General features: G+C 42.8%; 1 protein-coding gene across 3 annotated transcripts in view; it reads right to left on the bottom strand.

Annotated features, from left to right (window-relative positions):
• Positions 1-18,150, bottom strand: part of VPS13B (vacuolar protein sorting 13 homolog B) — a 2,423,697-nt gene that overhangs the window by 1,671,308 nt on the left and 734,239 nt on the right. For all 3 annotated transcript variants that reach the window (XM_069220546.1, XM_069220545.1, XM_069220547.1), the window contains exon 19: positions 3,065-3,238. In XM_069220546.1, coding sequence (XP_069076647.1) covers positions 3,065-3,238 — 174 coding nt within the window. The remainder of the gene's footprint in view (positions 1-3,064; positions 3,239-18,150) is intronic.

Genomic DNA, 18,150 nt, shown 5'->3' with positions numbered 1-18,150 from the left:
TGCATCACAGCAGACGATTTTAACAAGGATAGTTGGCTGGCAAACACAAAAAAGCCAAAAGGGCCAATCAATAACCTTTAAAAGTACTCGCTGCAAATGTTGGGCCAAGGACAAAACAAACAATAAAACAGCCAATAATTTGGCTTGTAAGACATCTGTGTTGCAGTCTCTACACCAGGTTCCAAATTTGTCCATGTCTGTGTCCTCAGTGTAAATAGATATGTAGAGGGATGTCTGACAGTAAAGATGACATCCACAACCTCAAATAGAAGATTGACAGGCAGTAGTGGATTGTGTTTAAACTACAAACATGGAGGGGCAAATTGCGCTGGTCTGGGTGCAGAATCCTGCCCTTCTGCTGCAACCAAAGTTCCTCCCGAAGCAGTAGCCTCATTGGAGGACAGATGGTCTTGCCCAGATGTTCTAGGTACCATATTCTCCCTACCCATTCCAGATGCTGTTCAGAACTCGGGCACGAGAGGCTGAGGTGAAAAGGAGTACAGGAGTCCAGTGCTCCACTCTAACCAGAATGAGTGTTCTAGAGAAAGCTTTCTCCAACATGCAGAAGTTTTTTAACTGCTTTCGTCAACAGAGGAGAAAAGATCTAACCAGGGTTCGAAAGATGCCCTGCGCCACCTCGGGTGTAACCACCATTTGTAATCCGCCAAGTGCCACTAGCTGAGCTCATCTGACCTGGAGTCTAAAGATCCTGCCAGGTGGTTCACTATCAGAGGGAATGGCTGATGCTCCAGCCAACTCCAGAGAAACAGTGACTCTCTGCAAAGGACTCTACTCCACTCTAGATGACCTCTCTAACCTAGCAGCAACACATCCATCACCACTGTCGACTCTGGGTGGAGCAAGGAAAGAGGTCTGCCACTGCCACTGGTTCAACTGTGATCAAGTAGCCTCCACTGCAGATGTGATACAGTCTCCAAAACCATGGATTGAATCTGACAAGTTTCCTTTGTGCTGGGCCCAGTGAGATTTCAGATTCCACTGCAGAACCCACATATGGCACATAATGTAGTGGACAAGTGAGATTTAGAGGCTAACAGGCCCAAAAGCTTCGGAACTGCTCTACAGACACCCAGGACGACACTTTATTATAACCAGAATGTCCTGGACTCATTGTGATGGAGGGAAAACCACTTCAGGTGGTCCCTGACTGACTGTGGAATGGCCACCTTCAAAAGCCATTTTGAATCTGCCATTCTACAGGAAGGCATTCAGAGGGTGAAAATCTAAAATTGGACAGAGGCCTCCGTCCTTCTACCGCACAAGGAAATAGCAGAGTAACAACTCCTTCTTATGTCCGCATCTGGAACTCTCTTGATGGGCCCTTAGGAAAGTAAAAGTCACACCTCTTGAACCAAGATGGAAAGAGATCTGAGAGAATGCTTTAATGTGAGGGGAAGCTGTGGTGGGTCAAAAAAGAATGGAAAGGCATAACCATGCTGGACGACCTGGAGGACCCATCTGTCCGTTATGATGGATTGACATCCTTAGAGAAAGCATTGGAACCTGCTTCCCACAGGATGGTATGTGCCTCTAACAGAAAACGAAAGTGTCTTGGAATCTAATGCCGCAGGATAGGGGGTCTGAGAAGATCGGTGCCTTTGAGGATGTGCGCAATGCCTGCTAAACCCTACACCTGGGCACAAAAGGACGGGGGTGAATGCTGTGGTGGGGGGGAGCCGGGAATTGCCCGTACGCCAACCCTTCTGAGAGGTTCTGCAAAGGCCAAAGCTGCTGGGGAAACTGTCTGTCAGGGGCTGAGAGGACGAAGAAATGTACCATGACCAAGTTCCAAGGCAAAGTCAACTTTTTCACCAAATAGGTGGAATACACCAAAAGGCATTTCCACAAGGGATACCTGCAAGTCTTCATTGCTAGCCAAGTACCACAGGGCATGAATGTAGACTGGCCAAACATAACGTCTGAGTCCCTAACGGTATAATACTCTGACTCCCTGTCTAGGAAGGGTTGTACGGAATGAACTGAGATTCACCTTGATCGTGGATACCTGGATACCCAAACTCTTTGAAGCAGGATGCTGTGTTAGAAAGTCAGGGTTGCCAGGCTTCATTCTGTGCTGTCTATTCCAGAGCGTGAAGATGAATGCACCTGTGTCTGAAACAATATCAGAACCGTTAGGTGAGAATGAAGCAAAAAGAGGAAAGAGTACTCCGTCTGATTCGCTCCCATTATCAGACCAGTTTAATTCCTGGAAATATCAGTAAATAAATAAACTTAGAAATTGACGCTCCATGTACTAAGAGCTACAAACTGGAATCACGTGAAGACTTAGTTGTGTGTTTGATTTGTGTTGCAGAATGGCCATGTTGTATAAGCGTCTTCTCTTTTAAGATCTTAAATGACACATAAGAAGGTATCCACACTTTTGGCAGGCCCAAAATGTGAGGCCATGACCTGCCATGGTGCCGAAGAACATATTTTAAAGACAAGTCTAGGAAGAGTAGCATTGGAAAACAAACAGATAATAATAAACCCCACAACTAAGAGGAATGGAAGCGTTTCTTGCTTCTTCCATCTTTCAGCTTCGGCATCCAAGTTCACCAATTTATCAAACCTTCTAAGATTTATGAAGCTACCCATGTTCGATCCATTACCAAACATCAAACTATCTCAACAGCCAGACCTGAGCCATCTTATTCAAATCACTCTGCAAACCTTTGAAGTCTCCAAAGATGTGGGGTGTGGATGTGTGCATCTGTCCAAACATCCTAAAAAACTATATTGAAGACAACAAATGTGGAGTAGGATGATGTCATGAGGTTTTCATTTTAACCTACACAGTGCATGGAGCGCATGTCAAAGTCTGTATCAGTATGACTAAGATAAAAATGCAGCATCACTTCTTTGAAAGCAAATATAAAAGCTAATGAACAGCATCTACTATAAAAAGAATTGACACGTCGCACAGCACAGTAAACACAAACAGTGCACGCATGAAAACATTTACGCATATTCCACATTTCGACCTTGCATGAAACAGAAGTTGGTGTGATGCCAGCAGTAAATGAACTTATCATGCACTCACCAGAATTGTGGCAATAGTCCATCTGCTGTGGGATCTGCACTGTGAAGGCCATCAGATCAGGCCCTAGAAGTGACTCAGGCTTCCTACTTTCATTCAACCATTTGCTTCTGTGGAGATCTTTGGTATCTGATGGTCCTTGGATTAATGGGATCAGCTTCTCTTTTCCGCTATCACCTACACCAAACAGATCATATCACACTGTCACTTCAAATTTCCAAGAACAACAGTAAATCAAGTGAAAAGTGCAGTAGCACTGGTGCTTAAGGTCACTAGTTGTGGTGGTACTTGCATACAAAAAGAAACAGACCTAGAGATTTACTGGAAATCACCTCAAAATAACACACTAACATATAAATAAATTGCCCACATCCTCCCACATATACACACCGCCAGAAGTCCAATCGAACATGTTGTTTTAGTGGAAACTCGTCAGCTAGCCAGAGATGCTGAAATGAGTGTACAAGAAGTTCGGTTGAAAAAAGACCTGTGATGATACCCCTCACCCTTATCACATTTGGTGCATAACAATGTTTAGGTTCAGTAGGTAAACTAGCCACCCATTGACCAGCAGTGCAAAAGTTACAGTCTTGGCAGGGTGCAACAGGCAATTCATCCGTTTAAGGTGGAAAAAACAAGTAGGCTGGGTAATAATGTTCCCAACTATTCAAGTGATTGAAGGCGGTTTGAGGCATTTGCATTGTAAAACATCAGTATTACCGTATTTGCATGTAGCAATGGCCAAGTAGGTAGGTGACTTTGGATTTAAGGAGGCTTGCTTGTTCCAGCTTCCTCAACATATTCTATGTGATAGTGGGCGAATTACTTAATCTCAGCATGCGTTACCTATCAAATCTGCACGTTTATTTTAAACATTTGTATGAAATGTCTATCTCCAAAAGTGGACCATTAAACATTGATGTGTGGTCAGCGGCATCAAGCTGCATGCATTCAGCATCCATGATATCACCAATATATGTACCAAAATGAGAATGAACACAGAATAATTAGAGTGAATTAGAGATACACTGATATATCAATGCCACAGCAGCAAAAAGGACACTAAATAAAAACCTGAGAAAATTTTTAAAGAAAAAATGGAAAGAACTGAGTAAAAAATGCTTAAAGAACTACAATCATCAGGCATTTATGCAAATAGTGCTACTAATTCGTGATCACAAACTAGACTAGTTTACATACTAAAAAAATCAAGTTAGGTTTGAATCAATAAATTCAAGATCTCGCTTTCGGCCAATTTCCACAAACTAATTTTACTGCTAAACTTTTTAGAGTGCACAGTGAATGTACAAATGCAGACCCTCACAAAGGAATGCTTGATCTTTTCCGAACTCATTTCACATTAAGTGTGACTTCCAAATATGTCATGCTGTCCATCCTGAACAAACAGATTGGAAGTGGCAGGAGGATATAGCAACTTATCAACTCTAACAAAGTTGATCGCTCTTGACTCAAACATCCTTCAGGCTCACCTTGACAAAGGTAACACCATTCTCACAGGCCTTTCCAGGGAGACGCTGGCTCCAGTTGTATGAGATGGTGGCATAACTGTTAAGCAAAAACCAAGGGCAAAGAAATACAAGCACATCTCACCCGCAGTATGAGAGCTACACTGGCTCATGATAGATGCCAGAATCATTTTCAAGATCCTCTGCAAAACCTACAAGGAATTTCCCTTCCAACTGCCGAACCATTTTCCTAACTAAGAAACTATGTTGCGAGTGCATCACACGCCACCAGAAGCACTTTCTACGTGACCCCCTGAAATACCAAGGTCATTCTAGACAACCAAGTAACCTCTAGGTATGCGCCAAAACTTTGGAATTGTCTGCCTAAATAAATAAGTCTTCATACCTTTATTGTTTTGAGAGGACCTTAAAACCCATCTCTCCAAAGAATACCTGCTAAGGTTCTAAGCGATCCACTTCTCTATTGTCTTGCAAACTTTCTGCAGCTACTGAGAAATATACGAAGCACTCCATTACCCTTGGCAAAGCCTGCACTCAAAGCTACTTCTACAAATAAAATATAAACACTCCGGGAAAGCCAGAGAGCTGAAGTTATATCTACTGAGCTGCATTCAAACCCATTAACCTGCCATTTCTCCTCCAGCACCTCTTGCACCTCGGTGTCAAAAGCTTTGACCTTTGTTGGATCTGATTGCTTCCAACAGACCCCAACCAATCTGTAGGCCTCCTTCTTTTAGGTCTTCAATGAAAAATCCCTCCGGGACTCCTTGCAATTGCATTTTCGTCTCAGTCTGCATGAGCAAACCTTGGGTCTCCTGTTATAGTAATTTCTTCTTTTAATGTATGGTGACAGCACCCGGATTATTTTGTGGAGGAAACGATCTAGGGAGGTCAACAAAGCATCGTAGCTTTCTTCTTAAATATAATTGACTTTGTAAACATTTTAAACCTGAATGTAGAAAACCTGTGAACCAAACCCTGTTGAGTGGTAGCTGGCAAAAGCAGGACCTTTTCATCATCCTGCGCCTATTTGTTTTCAGCCTCACACTCAGATCAAAGCCATCTCTAATTACCATACAATATGGAGTGCTTGTGTTTTAGTGTTTAACAGCTATTTTGGAGTTCTGGTGCTAAACGTAATGTTGAAAGTTAATTAGAAATATGTTCAGTGTTAGATCTGTCAACCTTAGGGTGGCCCTCCCCCAAACATTTTATCTTGCCCCTCTTTTTTTTTTGCTGAATTATTTTTTCTCAGCTTTTGGACTCTGCACACTTCACCACTGCTAAACAGTGCTAAAGTGCTTGTGCTCCTTCCTTTAAACATGAAGAAATTGGCTTACACTCAATTGGCACATCTAATTTACTTGTACATCCCAAGTAAAGTGGCACTACGTGAACCCAGGGCCTGTATATTAAATGCTACTAGTTGGTCTGCAGCACTGATTGTGACACCCACTTAAGTAGCCCTTTAAACTTGTCTCGGGCCTGACATGGCAGCCTGTGTGTGCAGTTGTAAACTGCCATTTTGACCTGGCAAAATAAACTTTTTTTTTTGGGGGGGGGGGGGGACTTTTAACCACGCCCATCACTTTCATTTGTTCGTGGGCTTGGCTTTAAAAATTCCCTTGATTTCATTTGTGAAAGGCATGCAACGTCATACAGTTTCCGCTGCATAGCCCTCCTCGAGAGCACTAGCCAATTACTGAAAACATACGCAGATCCATGTTTTCCGCATGGTTTATGCACTACTTTTCCTTTTTATTTTCTACATAGCACGCACTTGCTCTGCAGTAATCGAGTGCCTTGCATGACTACCAGTTTACTTCTATTGTTCGAGTTCCCGCTCTAAAAAAACTTGAAAGCGCCATGAGCGCGACTGAAAAACAAAACTAACAATGACAAGTAACTGGTAGTATCTGGGAACTGACACCAGTTTAGAGGGTTTATGCTTAATCTGAAGTTGGTTTGGGCACCTACGTTTTTGAAAAGCAATACGGGCATGTGAAACTGATCTGTATGATGTCCGATGTTCTGTAAAGCAGTGAGATTTTAATGAACAGAAACACCTAATCAAAAGACACTTAGCCCCAGGTTAGTTTCACCACATGAGTTCAGGAACGTGATGCTGACCGGATAATACTGAACACCATGACCTGTTGACAGATGTCCTTTGAAAAGCAGAACAGTCTAAGAAACCCCCACAACATTTTGCATATTGTGGTTGTTTCATGGTTCCAGCACACCTTCTAGACAATTTATTACTCTTACACCATTACATACAACAAAGCGGCAACCTTGTATTCCTTAGTATCCAAATACAGATCAAGTAAAGAGAAGGGTTCCTACGGATTACCTTCAACATCTACAAAAATTAAGGCTCATTGCACTCCATGGGTCTCTACCAAGCAAAAGCAAGAAAATGTCTGCAGTATTTGAGCAATAAATGTACATTTCTACAGTGTAAAATCTTCACTCACAGTCGTAAACACTTAAATGATTCAGCCCTGTTTGCATGGGACAGGAGCACTTTAACATAGATGCAATGTTCATTGAAGGTAGCAGAGCGTGCCAATGTCCATTGGTCCCTAAGATGGGTTGCAACCAGTAGCAGTCTATCGGGGACTGGATTTTTGGGAATTGATAAACTTAGTTTTCCCAGCAGGATTAAAAAAATGTAATTGCATCATCTTAGATGCAAAGGAGGGGTAAAATGTTTAGTGTAAAGGAAACAAAATGCAGCCTGATACATTTCCAATGTAAATTGGGGTAAAAAGAGCACCATCCCTTTAAGGATCCAGGGATGTGGAATTCCTATCGCCCGACGCCCGGGACATCTTGTTTGGGGTCAAGGGCAACAAGATTTTATGTTTACTTTGTCCTTGGGACAAGTAGACCCAACCCTCTGCAGCAAAAACCCTTTGGCTGCCTGTTTACAGAGAGTGGAACTCTCTGCAGTTGAGGTAATGTGTTTCCAAGAGATAATGCTGTTCGAACTTGTATTTATGGTTCATTATTTGAAAACCTTCATTATTAGGGTGAGTGCTGTAAATAAATGTTTTAATGTCACACTTCACTACTGACGTTGGTTCCAGTACAAAAAAAACCAAAACGTGTATACACATGTTTGAAAAGTTTAGGCTATGAGGCTAAGTATAATGCTCCCAGAATGCTCTCTGATTATATGCAAATGAAGTGTCATTTAGTAAAATGTTTTGATGCATGCTAGTATTTCCCAAAAATATTTCTAATGGAAAATCAGTGTAACCATTTTCAACACGATTATGGGAAGCATGAAAATAAACAAACACTGACAAAGCCAACTGATCTGACATATTTTTATAAGTCTTTTAGTTTCATCAATGCGTGTCTTGTTTTGACATGGCTTTTGTAACACTTTATTGTTGTGGGAGCTACCAGGTCCTCAACATTGTAACAAACACTGGCAAAAAAAAACCAAAACGTTTTTGAACTCTAAAAGCACATGTTGCCACCAGTGGCATAACAAAGGCCCCGCAGCCGCCCTCCAGGGGGCCCCTTCAGCACAGCACCTGCCCTGAGTGAGTCTGGAGAGGGGGCTCCTCCATGTTCTTTGCAAAGGGGCACCCTCCAGTTTCATTACGTCACTGATTGCCACTGTAGTTCCTGACACTGAACAAAACTACTTTGTGTGCCAATATGCTCCTTGTAGAAGAGAAGAATGCGATCACTCACAGTAAAGCCAGCCGAAAGAGAGAGAAATAGAAGTTTAATAAAAACAAAATGTCTTTGTTAACACCAGACCTAATTAGGGACCAAGACCCACATGTAGGTAGCTTTTTGCATGTCGCAAACAGCGACTTTCGCTGTTTGCGACGTGCAAAAAGCACATTGCGATGCACAAACCCAGTTTTGCGATTCGGTAACCTGGTTACCGAATCGCAAAACGGGTTTGTGACTCGCAATTAGGAAGGGGTGTTCCCTTCCTAATTGCGACTCGCAGTGCAATATAGGATTGTTTTGCGAATGCGGGCGCAAACCAATCTCAGTTTGCACCCATTTCAAATGGGTGCTAACACTTTCACAAAAGGGAAGGGGTCCCTCTGGGACCCCTTCCCCATTGTGAATGTCACTGTAAACATTTTTTCAGAGCAGGCAGTGGTCCTGCGGACCACTGCCTGCTCTGAAAAAATGAAACGAAAACGTTTAATTTTTCGTTTTTGTAATGCATCTCGTTTTCCTTTAAGGAAAACGGGCTGCATTACAAAAAAAAAAAAAAAAAAAAAAAAACTGCTTTATTGAAAAGCAGTCACAGACATGGTGGTCTGCTGTCTCCAGCAGGCCACCATCCCTGTGAGGCCGCCATTCGCAAGAGGGTCACAAATTGTGACCCACCTCATGATTATTCATGAGGTGAACATATGCGAAGCCCTTGCGAATCACAGATGGTGTCAGGGACACCATCCTACATTCGGATTTGCGACTCGCAATTTGCGGGTCACAAATCTGAACCTACCTACATGTGGCCCCAAATTCTTAAAGAAAGTCACAAAAGTGCACCCATGGTATATGTCGTACCCCTATAAAATATTTGTGAACTGTATTTTAGCATGGGTAAATACGCATGTGTAGATTTGCTCATGTGAAAATCTATTGAGCATTTGCAAGTTCATTTTCCTTCCAGCAACTTTCTTCCCAACCCTGGAAGAAGTTCTAATTCTGCCATTGTCAGGAGTAAATGTCCAACCTTTCTTATTATGGGAAAATATTAGAGAGAAGCTGGTGAAAATCTTTAAAACATGCAGGTTAGTAGGTTTGCAGACTCAAATGCATTCCAGCCCTGGAACTATTGCTTACTGCTTCATCCAGCCCCAGTATGCAGATCTACAGAAAGGTGGAAAAATAAGGAAATTGCTACAGTAGGGATTGAAACTGCTAGTATTCAAGCCCTACTATGGTAGTAGCCCTGGCATAATCAGAGAGGCTATTATCAGAGCTCTTACATAATGAGATTGCTGCTATAATTTGGCGCCACACTACATGGCACCAAAGGGACAAGTAGATCTTTTTACAGGACAAGTAGATTTGAGAAGCAACCTGTCCCGTGGACAAGTAGATATTTTAATAAATTCCACACCCCTGGGATCCCAGGAGATTCCTCTACCCATGATGCACTGTCCTAGCAGTTTGCCTCACCCAGTCAGTTTTCACCTGTGAAAAGGATCTGAGATTACTTCATAGGTATAATACTTCAGTTTTTCTCAAAATAGGCCTTTTCTGAGGCATTTAAGATCACTCGATATATAAAAAATCTATCTGTTGAGTGATATAGTTTTTACCACCATGTGGAATATTTCTTGTATTTGAGAAGTGTCCTTCCAGTGGGAGGAAAACAGTGGTTATAGACTTCAACAAGTACTGTGTGATATGTCTTCCTCCAACATTGTGAAAGGTTGCAATACTTGCCAAAAATGACCACAAGAACTCTTAAAAACAAGGAGGTCATTAGGCTTTAAGGGATACTTCAGGACATGAAGGCAGAGGAAGTGATGAAAAAAGAATGCTTGGATGAGGCAGTCTCTCTGGCATCCCCTCCTATGAAGGCTTTCTCTGGTAAAGACTCCCCACAAGGAAACTCCTCAGAGAAGAGGTGAGAAGTTCTTTGTAGCTGTCATCATACTAAAAGTCATTTGAAATTGAGGCCAAGATTAATGCTGGTAAGAGCCTAAAGTCCTGGGCATGTTTGCCCTTTAGTGTAGATTCAACACCTTCCGACTACCATCATAGAGGTTAGAATCATTGATCCTCAGAGCATACCAAATTATTGACATCGAAGAGCGTGGAGGAGACAATATCGTCAAAGCTGCCCCATCAAACTCCTTAATCATTGAGATCAACGACAACATTTGTTACAGTCAACATCGAATATTCAACATAGGCAAAACCTTCATCTCCAGTAAAACAACATGCTGCCACCATTCAACACCAAAAGAATCTCCATCAACTTCAAGAAAGAGCTGTCAAACACACTATACAGACTCTCCAAAGCGTCCAGTGGGTTCACCACATTCAAGTGTGAAGTTATCACACTCTCCAGCACCGAATGTAGAGATTTCAAGTTTTCCTTCTCTGGTGGTGTTCTACGCAACTCTCACTCATTCCTCAGCAGGCACTCCTACGGCAGGCTTGTCAGCGTCTGATTTCACCACTTCTGAGGAAGTCAAGTTTCACTGCTCAGTCAATCTCCAAACCTTCTCAGTGAGATCACCCTTAACAGCAGATCCTTACCACTCAAACTAATTAGGGCTATCATGCCTTTTGAGGATGTGGTTCAAGGACCTCTACATTGTCTATAATTATCTCCTCCAAGGATGGTTTCCAAGACTACCTCAATGTTTCCTGCATTTCTAACCAGGCCTCCTTCATGTTATGTTATGTGTATTTGTTAACCACACTACTTCCAGAGAGACTAACCTGGTGCTGAGCAGGAGTGTGTGTTTAGCCCTGCCTAGGGTAAGTTAATTATTAAAAAGCTGGGTCTTTAGCTTCTTGTAGAATTCAAGAAGGGAAGAAGAGGCTCTGATGTGGAGTGGGAGGTTATTTGACGGTTTAGGAACAAGGCAAGAGAATGCTTGTACCTCCTGATTTCATTCTGTGTATGAATGAGATGTGTTCAAGAATTCCTGCAGAGCAGAGGTGTCTGTGTGGTTTGTGAGATGCAACTGTTCAGAAAGGTGGGGCCTAAATTGTGCAGTGCTTCGAATGTGTAAGGGAGGAGTCCAAAATTAGGCGCTTGCGTATCAGCAGTGGAGCTCCCTGAGGTGTGGTGTGATGTGAATTCTGTGTGGTAGGTTGAGCCTGGCCGTCAAGTTCTGAATGTTTTGAGCCTTCTAGTGAGTTGGTGATGTCCGTGTCCATCTTGCTTGTAACTAGAGCGTGAGTGACAGTTTTTCTGGTGCTGCTTCTGAGCCATTTGAAGATGTTCCCAAGCATCTTCCACACGTGGAAGCAGAATGCAGTGACAGCCCTGACTTGTGCAGTCATGTACAGTTTCTTGCCAATGATTACTCCAAGGTTACTGACATGGGTGCTTGTTGTGGGTCCATGTTTGGCCAGACACCAGCTGGAATCCCATAGTGAGGTGTTCTTACTGAAGATCACTACTTCTGTGTTGGTGGTGAGCTTGATACAGCTGGCCTTCCTACAGTTATCCAGTTCGTCTTGCAGGCAGTGAACTTGTTTCTTGTGTTGGAGTCTTGTCTGAGAGGGACAGTATGAGTTGCGTGTCATCGGCATAGGGGAGAATGTTGATGTCATGCTCACAGATGACACTGGCAAGAGAGATCATGTGTGTGTCAGAACGTGGGGCTGAGTGATGAAGATTTAGGCACTCAGCGGATGAGTTTGTGGTCTTCTAAAGTGTAAGGTGCCAGGATGACAGCTTGTGTTCTATTCATTAAGAAGAAGCAGATCCAGTGGAGAGTGGGTCCTTGGATCCTAACTTCACGTAGGTAACTGAACAGAATGCGGTGTGAGACCATGTCAAATGCTGCAGAGAGGTCCAGGAGAATGAGGGCTGCTGTGTCTCTTCTATCAAGGATCATGTGGATTTTGTCTGTGATGGTTATGAGTGCAGTTCGAGTACTATGGTTGGGCCTAATTCCAGTGCCAAGGAGGTGGTGGTTGGCAAGGCATCGGTTGGTTAGTTTCTCTAAAACATTTGCTGGGTATGGCTGAAGGGATATGGTTTTGTAGTTGGAAAGTAAAGCTGTGTCAGTAGATTGTTTCTTGAACAGGGGCATGGCACTGGCATATTCCCAGGTGTCCATGAATTTAGCGGAGTCAATCAAGACAATGAGGATGGGTGTCAGTTCTCTGCGGATCATCAGGAGTCCTTTGGTGAAGGTGTGGTGAGGGGCAACGGTCAGATGCCGGCCCCCAAGTAAATGGTCTTTGTGGTAGCAGTGATTTTGACAGTTGTACTGGCGGGCCACAAGGTCAGGGTTTGCTTTTTGCCCATGATTGGGAGCAGAGTTGTGACTGTGCCAGAGTCCAGTAAAAATTATTTTGTTACAGGAATATTCTGATAGCTTGTTGAAAAGGTCTGGTGAAGGGGTGATGATGATGATGGAGCTGATTTCCTTGCTTCTGTTAGTGCTGGTGTTGATGCGATCTGCAAGAACTGTGCAGTCTGTGTTCATTATCTGCAGTTAGTAGCATTAGGGCTAATTTGAAGATGTCTTTATCTGTGGTGTCTTGACTTGTTCTCCATTTGTGCACCAACTGCTTGCAGTGGCATTGTGTCATATTATAGGAGACATATTCCTGAAAGAAGAAAAGCTGCACTATCACCATTATCCCCTTAACTGCTGCATCTCCCAACCCCCAGTGCTGATCCCCTTTTCCCACAGAAAGTATCCATGCCCAATTTGCGTCCTTTTTTTCAACATCCTGGGGATTGTAAAGGTACCCAGGGTTTGTGGATTCCCCCCGAAGAGACAACAGGCAAAATATAGCTATATTTTGAGTTTTGGGGGGGAATAGGAAAAAAACTGCATTGTCAAACTGTTTGCTGTGCTAACGTCACCATGCCCCCAGCTTTCAGGAACATGCAGAGCTGAAAAAATTACCTAATTTTTGCCACAGTTTTGGCATTTTTCAACAAGGTATCGTATTTTTCCTATTTGTTATGCTCTTATCCTGTTTCCAGTTTGTGGTGGAAACCAGTGTGAAACCATGCGTGATCTAGGAAAGCTGGTGGCAGGTCTAAACGCTCATGTATGAGCATTGTGTCAACTTCGTCTGCACCAGCTCCTGATTAAGGAATTGAAAAACTGGGACCATTATTGGAGTATTTTTATGCCAAATGTATAACTGCTTTGAATAGCAAATGGGATCTGATTGTGGCACGTTTGGCTGAAATTGAATCAAGGTTATCCAGCTGTATATTCCCTGGGTTGCTCATCGAGAGTACTACTGCCTTGTACAACACCCTCTCAACCTCTGGCTACAACTAGGGGATGGGGGGGAAAGAGGGGCAGTCAGTATTGGAGAGGGACCTATTATTAATTTACCTAACACAAAGCATGTTCCTGTATGCCCAAATGTGTATCTAAATAGGTGGGGAGGGGAAAAGGAAATGCAGGCCGAGACTGAGGCTCACACAACAACAGGGCCAGGTGATCCTATAACCTCACTGGCTTTTAGAAAAGAGGCTCAGGTTCGGCAAAGAGAGAAATCCCAGCAGGGACCGGTAGAGGGAAAGGTTATAATTCATGGGGAAGCATCAGTTTTGTAAGTATAATTTTTATGCCCCCTCAAAAGACAGAATGGATTTACCACCAGATTGTTGCCCATATGTGGCAGTCCCGATAAACATAGGCTATGATAAAAAAGAAGAAACCACATTTGAACTGAAAAATAAATTATGCTACTGGTTGGTGCAAAACACAGATTTAAAGTTGCATGAGTGCAGTAACATTTTGATGGTGAGAAGGGTTGGGTGGATTCAGCCAAAATTAAAAGTGGGTATTGTGTTGTAGTTAATTATAGGTACCCAGAGCTTGGGGAGAGGTTGATCTTGGGGTACTACGCGTAACTTAGATAGGCTAGATACAGGCATGAGGGTTGTCCACTGGGATTTTTTACTCACACTTAAGGGAGTTATGGCCTCAGGTGAGAATGAGAGGGGGTTTGGAATGGGCCCCAATGGGGCGAGATTGCAATGTAATGTTCCTGTTGCCAACAGATTTCAGATTCTCACACACCTTGAGAGCCAGGACTGACACTATAGTGGCCACAGCAGTGGCTAGGTGACAGCCACTGATCATAGTTTGTGGGGGGGGTGGGTTGCCCCGAGAAGCTTGACACAATGGGGGGAACATCAAGGGAAATAGAATCCTGTTGCGGGGCAGGGGAGTTTGTAAAGATACTTCCTTGTCTAAGCACCTCGGCTGTAACTCTTCACTCTTGGTTGCCAGTCCATAGAGCTGTTTCTGAAATAGACTTTAAAGCTAAGGCTGGGTTACAGGTTAATGCCCAAACCTTGGCAACTATGGAGAGCACTGCATTTTTGTCTTGGAATGTAGCAGGGCTGAAGGATAAAATTATAGACCTAGAGTGGGGAACGTTAAAAACTAAATATGATTTAATCATTTTGCAGGAGACGTGGGCCTTGGATCAGGTCCACAGATTGGGGTATTCGAATTATAGTATTGAGGCACTAACCTCAAAAAAGGGGCATTTGTCTGGTGGGTTGATTATATGGATTAAAAACAGCCTGGACTTGGCGATCAAAAGATTGGATGTAAATAGTCATGATATCCTGGGATTAGGTGTAAGAGGAAGAAGGGAGCTTGGTTGCATATATACAACATCTATAATCGCACCACGCAGGGCAACAAGGAGTCACCTATCCTGGGGGAAACTGGACTGCTATCTGTGTCATAGGACAGAAAGGTTGGTAGGTGACCAACGCCACCTTCAACCCTTTGGAAGGGCTAGTATCAATTTATGGCAATGAGGACTCGGCCAGAGACATTCCAGCTTTAGGGTCAGAGCCTCTTTTGTCTTGGCCCCAGGTTGCCATCCAGCTTTTGTCTTTAACATTGAACCAAGGGATACAGACATGTAATGGGAGAGTTCCTTCAGATGTGAAGTGCTGTCCCACCTTTAACTGTGGGTCAATATCAAGCAAGATTGATTATGTTTTCTTCGACTTGGAGCTTTGGCAATATGCTGTAGATTTTAAAATTATAAGACAGACAGATAGTGATCACAATAAGCTGCAACTTATGAAGAGGGGGCTTTTCTCAGCTAAGTTAGTAGTTCAGGGGCCCAGATCAGAAACAACTTTATCGCTAAGTAACAACTAGAGAACAGTTAAATGGGCAAAGTTGTGCCTATACAGGGAGTTTTTGATTTGTATTTAAAACATATTTATTAAGTGCTTGAGTATAAGCTCCAAAAAAAAACCTTTAGGAGGCGATTAGCATGCAGCATTATTCTCTGCTTTAAAAGATATGTGTACTAGGGATCGTGTTGGGAAGGCGCCATCATTGCATACTCCTAAATGGTATAAAAAGAGATGTTGGGAAGTTAAGAGTGAGCTCATTAGGGCTATTAGGAGTGGGAACCAACAGAGGGCTAAGGTTGTTAGGAAAAAATACTGCTAGGCAGACGCAGGAATGGACTGATGATAACTGGATGGAGGTGGTCAGGGCTGCCCATTCAAGGGACTCTAAAACCTTTTGGCATATACTGGCCCACGGGTGTTTAAGATCTAATAGCCCATTGGAACTTGTAGTGCAACCCCGTCAATAGGTAGACCATTTTGCTAGAATCTATGCTACCCCTCTCATAGAGACTAAGAGGAATGGAACAGCAGCTAGTGGGTCCTAAGGAATGGGGACATGGTTTGGGCCTTTATATTTCTCATTGGAGGAAACCCTACAAGCTATCGAGGGTATGCCTCAAGGCAAAGCACTCGGACTGGATGGGATTCCTGGGGATCTGTTCCGTGCAGACCCACTAGTTTGGAACCTCTGCATTAACTGACTTACAAATTGTATTGCGCCAGGCAGGGCTCTCCCAGATTCTTGGACCAATGCATTAATAGTAACTGTTGCTAAAAAGGGCGATAGGAATATCCCAAATAACTATCGCCTGATTAGTTTCATTGATCATCTTCAGAAGATCTTTTGTTGGCAGGTATCGTGTAGATTGAAGGATTGGATGGAAAAGGTCTCAATTATTTCCCCCTACAGGCTGGGTTTAGGTCAAGGGTGAGCACTGTTCACCAAATCTTCCGGTTTGACCTCATTGTTTCAAAATACTTGAAGCAAGCTTGGGATCACCTATATTTGGTCTTTGCAGACCTAAAAACAGCTTTTGACTTGGTCCCGTGGTGGCTTTTGTGATCCACACTGGCCAACATGGGTATGGAAGGGAATTTACTGTACATCATAATAAGACTCCACAATAAGGTAAGATGGGGAATGGATGGTGATCTTACAGAATTGATCCCGGTCCATCGTGGAGTCCAACAGGGAAGTGTCTTGGCTCCATCCCTTTTTTTGCTGTACATAAATTATGTTGTCAATTTTTTGTGCGTGTGTCCATGCTTCTCTGAAACTGGCAGGTACATCAATTCCCGCACTATTCTTTGCCAATAACAAACTTTTGATTTCTCGTACGCCGACTGTCTTCCAGAATCTTTTGGATAAACTTGCTAATTTTTGGGAAGCTTGTGGTTTAGAGGTTAATACCACCAAGATTTTTTTTTTTTTTATTCAGCATAGATCATGCAATGGGAGAATCAGCATGAAAGGGGAAACACTTCAGAAGTTGGATAAATTTGATTAACTAGGAATAAGGATTGATCAATCAAGATCTTGGAAGTCCCATATGGAGAAAAGTGGAATAGAGCTGGCACATGCCACTTCTGCCTTTACTAAGCAGGTTCAGGGGACTGCCCCGAAATCTAAGTCTCCTGCTGTAGGAATTTATAGGGCAAAGGTAAAGACTGCAGCCCTATATGGGGCAAAAGTATGGGGTAATTCCAACATTAGGACATTGACAGTTAAAGAAAACCACTTTATAAGATCATGTTTTCTTTCCCCCAGAGTAATGTAATTGCCCCTTTAGGTTCTGATTTAAAGCTAAAATGGTTGGGGGATTTGGTGGCCTTAAGACCACTCTTGTATTTGGAAAGGTTATAGTCTATGAAAGAGCTTCACCACTATAGGCTGGCTGTGGAGGAGGCGTTGAGTCTAAGTAAGGCTTACACCTTCCCCTGGTTTAAATTTGTCAAGAGCCAACTTGTTAACCTTAACCTGGGTCTGGGGGAGTATTGGTCATGCCCTCAATCGATAGGCTCAGCTGCCAGGGGATGGGTTATCACTGCCTTCTAGCAGAAGAGTGTTTTCGAGTGCCTCTGCAAGGCTAACCCAGGTAGTTTGGTGGAGGATTTTTTAGATCGAAAACCACTGCCTGTGAAACAGTCCTATATAGATGCCATACTTCGAAGCCTCATCAGGGGTAGTAAGCGCTATATAAATACTATCACAATACAATACAATATATCATTCAGTAGCTTGGATGCTTTTTGTTAAATTTAGGCTGAGTAATCTTTTAGTAAATGAATTTGCGTGCAAGTGAAAGACTGTACCCTCGATAACATCTGTGTGTCGGTATTGTGGGTATGCGAGAACACAGAACATACTTTGTTCTTTTTCAAGACAATAAGTTGGGCCGATCCTGGATCAAACCCCTATACAACAATATTCATGTAAGATGATATAAAGAGGCTTACAGAATTTTGCGCTCTGATTTGAGCTATCCTATCGTTTGTGGGGTCAGTCAATATCTATTTGCTGTTTGGTTAATCAGGAAAAAGGATGTGCTAAAACTCTAAACTGAGATTGTACTGTATCATAAGCTGTGTAATCAACTAATAATTTTGGCAATGTTGAGGATGATTATATTTCATTTTCAAGGTGTCTGATTATAGGTTTTATTGATTTTATGATGTACAATGTATGAATTATGATGATGTATTTATTGGTTTTATGGGCGAGCACCCGAAATAAACTGATATGATGATGATTCAATTTGTTTTGTCACCCG

The sequence above is a fragment of the Pleurodeles waltl genome, chromosome 2_2 (genome assembly GCF_031143425.1).
Source record: "Pleurodeles waltl isolate 20211129_DDA chromosome 2_2, aPleWal1.hap1.20221129, whole genome shotgun sequence".
Classification (NCBI taxonomy): domain Eukaryota; kingdom Metazoa; phylum Chordata; class Amphibia; order Caudata; family Salamandridae; genus Pleurodeles; species Pleurodeles waltl.
Note: the sequence above shows the minus strand (reverse complement) of the source record. Positions and strands in the feature narration are given on the sequence as shown.